At 47.3% G+C, this 4,511-nt stretch overlaps 1 protein-coding gene across 1 annotated transcript; it reads right to left on the bottom strand.

Annotated features, from left to right (window-relative positions):
• Positions 1 to 555: 555 nt before the first annotated feature.
• LOC142451612 (taste receptor type 2 member 19-like) lies at positions 556 to 3,522 on the bottom strand. The gene is made up of 2 exons (XM_075553336.1): positions 2,860 to 3,522; positions 556 to 807 (listed from the first exon to the last, which is right to left on the bottom strand). The coding sequence occupies exons 1-2, from the start codon at positions 3,520 to 3,522 to the stop codon at positions 556 to 558; spliced, it is 915 nt and encodes a 304-aa protein (XP_075409451.1).
• Between the last annotated feature and the right edge of the window lie 989 nt (positions 3,523 to 4,511).

Genomic DNA, 4,511 nt, shown 5'->3' with positions numbered 1-4,511 from the left:
GTCTATTGCACTCCCCTATTGGTTTGGGCCCAGGTGGGTTGCCTGAACTATAATTTCAGGGTGGTCCTCTGCAATGCTGTCATCTAGGGAGAAGACGTCATGGCTCTAGCTGAGGCCAGCCCTGCATTGATCTCTGGGAATGAGCTGCTCTGAGCAGGAACATTTTCTTAAAACTTCTTCATAATAAGGTCCCGTGATCGCTCAGTGTCCTTGAAGAAAATCTGTCAATATTATCTCTTTGAAATAAAAAGTCACCACATCTTCTAAGTCGACTTGTCTGCCTCAAATTTAACTGACTCAACAGATGTGCATGAAAGCCACCGCTTTTATTGCATCTTTATTGAAGATAGTCTAAGATAAATGTAATACTGAGAGAACTTGTCTGCAGCATTCCACTGAGTGCAGGGACGTGTTTAAATTCAAGCTCACACATATATGAGCTCAACTGAAACCCAAGTAGTACTACTTCTGGACTTACCCTTGCATCTTCCAAATACTTCACCTGTATGTGTTCAACCGGAAGACACATGAGAACACTTTCACCAATCTAGTGAGCTAAGGATTTTCTTTTAGCCAGTAAATCAGCTTCCAAAGAACTGACAGAAAGGCCTGTGTTAGCTTCTGGTTTACTAAAATCAGAACAACTGAATGAGTCGAAGGATAGATGATTCCGATAGCACGACAAACTGTGATAATCCACCTGCTCTGCTGTATTTCAGAACTCCAACCAGATATGGTCAGAGACAGAAAATAGATGGTAAACAGCAGGAGGAAAGAGAGCGCCGTGTGCATGGCTGTTACATGAACCTTGGTGCAGGGATCTTGGAGGAAAGAGAGCGCCGTGTGCGTGGCTGTCACATGAACCTTGGTGCAGGGATCTTGGAGGAAAGAGAGCGTCGTGTGCATGGCTGTTACATGAACCTTGGTGCCGGGATCTTGGAGGAAAGAGAGCGCCGTGTGCATGGCTGTTACATGAACCTTGGTGCAGGGATCTTGGAGGAAAGAGAGCGCCGTGTGCATGGCTGTTACATGAACCTTGGTGCAGGGATCTTGGAGGAAAGAGAGCGCCGTGTGCGTGGCTGTTACATGAACCTTGGTGCAGGGATCTTGGAGGAAAGAGAGCGCCATGTGCATGGCTGTCACATGGACCTTGGTGCAGGGATCTTGGAGGAAAGAGAGCGCCGTGTGCATGGCTGTCACATGGACCTTGGTGCAGGGATCTTGGAGGAAAGAGAGCGCCGTGTGCATGGCTGTCACATGAACCTTGGTGCAGGGATCTTGGAGGAAAGAGAGCGCCGTGTGCGTGGCTGTTACATGAACCTTGGTGCAGGGATCTTGGAGGAAAGAGAGCGCCGTGTGCGTGGCTGTCACATGAACCTTGGTGCAGGGATCTTGGAGGAAAGAGAGCGCCGTGTGCATGGCTGTTACATGAACCTTGGTGCAGGGATCTTGGAGGAAAGAGAGCGCCGTGTGCGTGGCTGTTACATGAACCTTGGTGCAGGGATCTTGGAGGAAAGAGAGCGCCGTGTGCATGGCTGTCACATGAACCTTGGTGCAGGGATCTTGGAGGAAAGAGAGCGCCGTGTGCGTGGCTGTTACATGAACCTTGGTGCAGGGATCTTGGAGGAAAGAGAGCGCCGTGTGCGTGGCTGTTACATGAACCTTGGTGCAGGGATCTTGGAGGAAAGAGAGCGCCGTGTGCGTGGCTGTTACATGAACCTTGGTGCAGGGATCTTGGAGGAAAGAGAGCGCCGTGTGCGTGGCTGTTACATGAACCTTGGTGCAGGGATCTTGGAGGAAAGAGAGCGCCGTGTGCGTGGCTGTTACATGAACCTTGGTGCAGGGATCTTGGAGGAAAGAGAGCGCCGTGTGCGTGGCTGTTACATGAACCTTGGTGCAGGGATCTTGGAGGAAAGAGAGCGCCGTGTGCGTGGCTGTTACATGAACCTTGGTGCAGGGATCTTGGAGGAAAGAGAGCGTCGTGTGCGTGGCTGTCACATGAACCTTGGTGCAGGGATCTTGGAGGAAAGAGAGCGCCGTGTGCGTGGCTGTCACATGAACCTTGGTGCAGGGATCTTGGAGGAAAGAGAGCGCCGTGTGCGTGGCTGTCACATGAACCTTGGTGCAGGGATCTTGGAGGAAAGAGAGCGCCGTGTGCGTGGCTGTTACATGAACCTTGGTGCAGGGATCTTGGAGGAAAGAGAGCGCCGTGTGCGTGGCTGTTACATGAACCTTGGTGCAGGGATCTTGGAGGAAAGAGAGCGCCGTGTGCGTGGCTGTTACATGAACCTTGGTGCAGGGATCTTGGAGGAAAGAGAGCGCCGTGTGCGTGGCTGTTACATGAACCTTGGTGCAGGGATCTTGGAGGAAAGAGAGCGCCGTGTGCGTGGCTGTTACATGAACCTTGGTGCAGGGATCTTGGAGGAAAGAGAGCGCCGTGTGCGTGGCTGTTACATGAACCTTGGTGCAGGGATCTTGGAGGAAAGAGAGCGCCGTGTGCGTGGCTGTTACATGAACCTTGGTGCAGGGATCTTGGAGGAAAGAGAGCGCCGTGTGCGTGGCTGTTACATGAACCTTGGTGCAGGGATCTTGGAGGAAAGAGAGCGCCGTGTGCGTGGCTGTTACATGAACCTTGGTGCAGGGATCTTGGAGGAAAGAGAGCGCCGTGTGCATGGCTGTTACATGAACCTTGGTGCAGGGATCTTGGAGGAAAGAGAGCGCCGTGTGCATGGCTGTCACATGAACCTTGGTGCAGGGATCTTGGAGGAAAGAGAGCGCCGTGTGCGTGGCTGTTACATGAACCTTGGTGCAGGGATCTTGGAGGAAAGAGAGCGCCCTGTGCGTGGCTGTTACATGAACCTTGGTGCAGGGATCTTGAGATCGTTTCCCACTCAGCTTCATCTTCTTGAGATGCTTCCACAAGGAGAAGATGAACAGCAGCAGGGAGATCGAGGATATAATAAAGGGCGAGAGGATTGCTATAGTGAATGTAGCCAGGTCTGAAAAATACTCAAACTCACAAGATTTGCTCTTCAAAGTCCTGTTTCCTTCACAGTCATTCTTTTGAGCACTTTCCTCGCTTCTTACAAAAGCAAGTTGAAAACCCAAAATGATCAAAGTCCCCAGCAGTATCAACAGAACCAATCTTTCAGCTCTGCACTTGAGGTGAAGAAAAAGAAAGTTAGAGAAATTTGCTATTTTGAGGAAATAAAATATGCTGAGGCAAGCAACAAGCCACGTGCTAAAATGGTTGGTTACAATCCAGGCGATATTAATATCTCTTACATATAATTTATATATAAATGAATTAAACACAAATGAATACCAACTAATTACTATCGCCCAGAGCAGACCGATTCTGGAGACCGCCAGAGCAGTGAGAATGGCATCCACTGAGGAGAACTTTCGCTTCTTGACCCAGTCAATGCAGTTCACCAGGGCTATGAAACCATTAGCAACACGTCCGAGAATAAATCCTACGATTAAAAAGGTAGCAATGATGTTCTGTAGTGAACTTATCATGTCAGAGAAAAATAAAGCATCCAAATCTAATATCACTGCTTGTGATTCCTTAATATGCTGACCTAAAGCTTCGATGTGCTCCTGATTTCTGAATGTGCAGTCTCGCCGTGTTCTTGCTCTCCTTTAAATTCTGTGACCAATGTCAATTAGAAAAGCACCAACGGATGCTACTGCGTCTATTCAGTGCTCTCTGTGAGAACATTGTTGCTCCCAAAGCAGACTGAATCAGCTCCTGGCCCTCCAGTGTGTCCACAGGCGGAGGTCTGTGCATGCTGAAGTGAACGCTGCCTTCTCATCTCCTCGCATGCAAAGGAAGCCAGCTCCTGTTTCGCTGTTTTGCATTGTTTTCCTTGTGTAACCTCTGCATCATTTGTGTGCATTTTGTTGGTTAGTAAAATTTTAAAACACAATATACAGAACCTATAGTGGATTTCTTAATCGGTAGATGAAGCTTGGTCATAACTAGGATCATCACCATTAAAATTTTTTATTTCCTATTTTACTGTGAGATTTGTGTTGCAAGACTTAAGGTAGATTTATCAGGTATTCATGATTTTCCTATAAAATAATCCAAATTTTGCTTGGGAATTCAACGAAGAGAAATGCTTTCTAAACTTGGACTATGGAAGACTAATATTTATGTAGCACTTTATTGTTGACAAACTCATAAACACACCCAACCCAGATAGTAGGAATAATATTCCATAATTTCTAAATTGTAAAATGAGTCTCACAGAGGTTATTTGAATATAATGCCACTTCTTTGTATACTCAGGCTTGTGGCCTATTATTGATTTTTATCAAACTTATCTACCATGCTTATAATTCTCATGAACTTTCTCCCTTGAGTCTTTAAATATTAATTTTAAGTAAAATATTCAGCTTTTTCGGTAAGGATTCCTTCCACACTTGAAAGGCACATGTATTTCTCCACTGCACTCTAGGCATCTCTATACATGTGTATGTGTTAAGCCAGGTTCACTAGAGAA

This window comes from Tenrec ecaudatus, chromosome 6 (assembly GCF_050624435.1).
Source record: "Tenrec ecaudatus isolate mTenEca1 chromosome 6, mTenEca1.hap1, whole genome shotgun sequence".
NCBI lineage: Eukaryota > Metazoa > Chordata > Mammalia > Afrosoricida > Tenrecidae > Tenrec > Tenrec ecaudatus.
The sequence above is the reverse complement of the archived record's forward strand: the minus strand, read 5'-3'. Positions and strand labels throughout refer to the sequence as shown.

Bases quoted from the DNA above. Each gene is read 5' to 3' on its own strand.
- LOC142451612 (XM_075553336.1), bottom strand. From the start codon at position 3,522: ATGATAAGTTCACTACAGAACATCATTGCTACCTTTTTAATCGTAGGA. The intron at 808-2,859 runs GTTCATGTAACA...CCCTGCACCAAG, and splicing joins CTCAAGATCCCTGCACCAAG to GTTCATGTAACAGCCATGCA.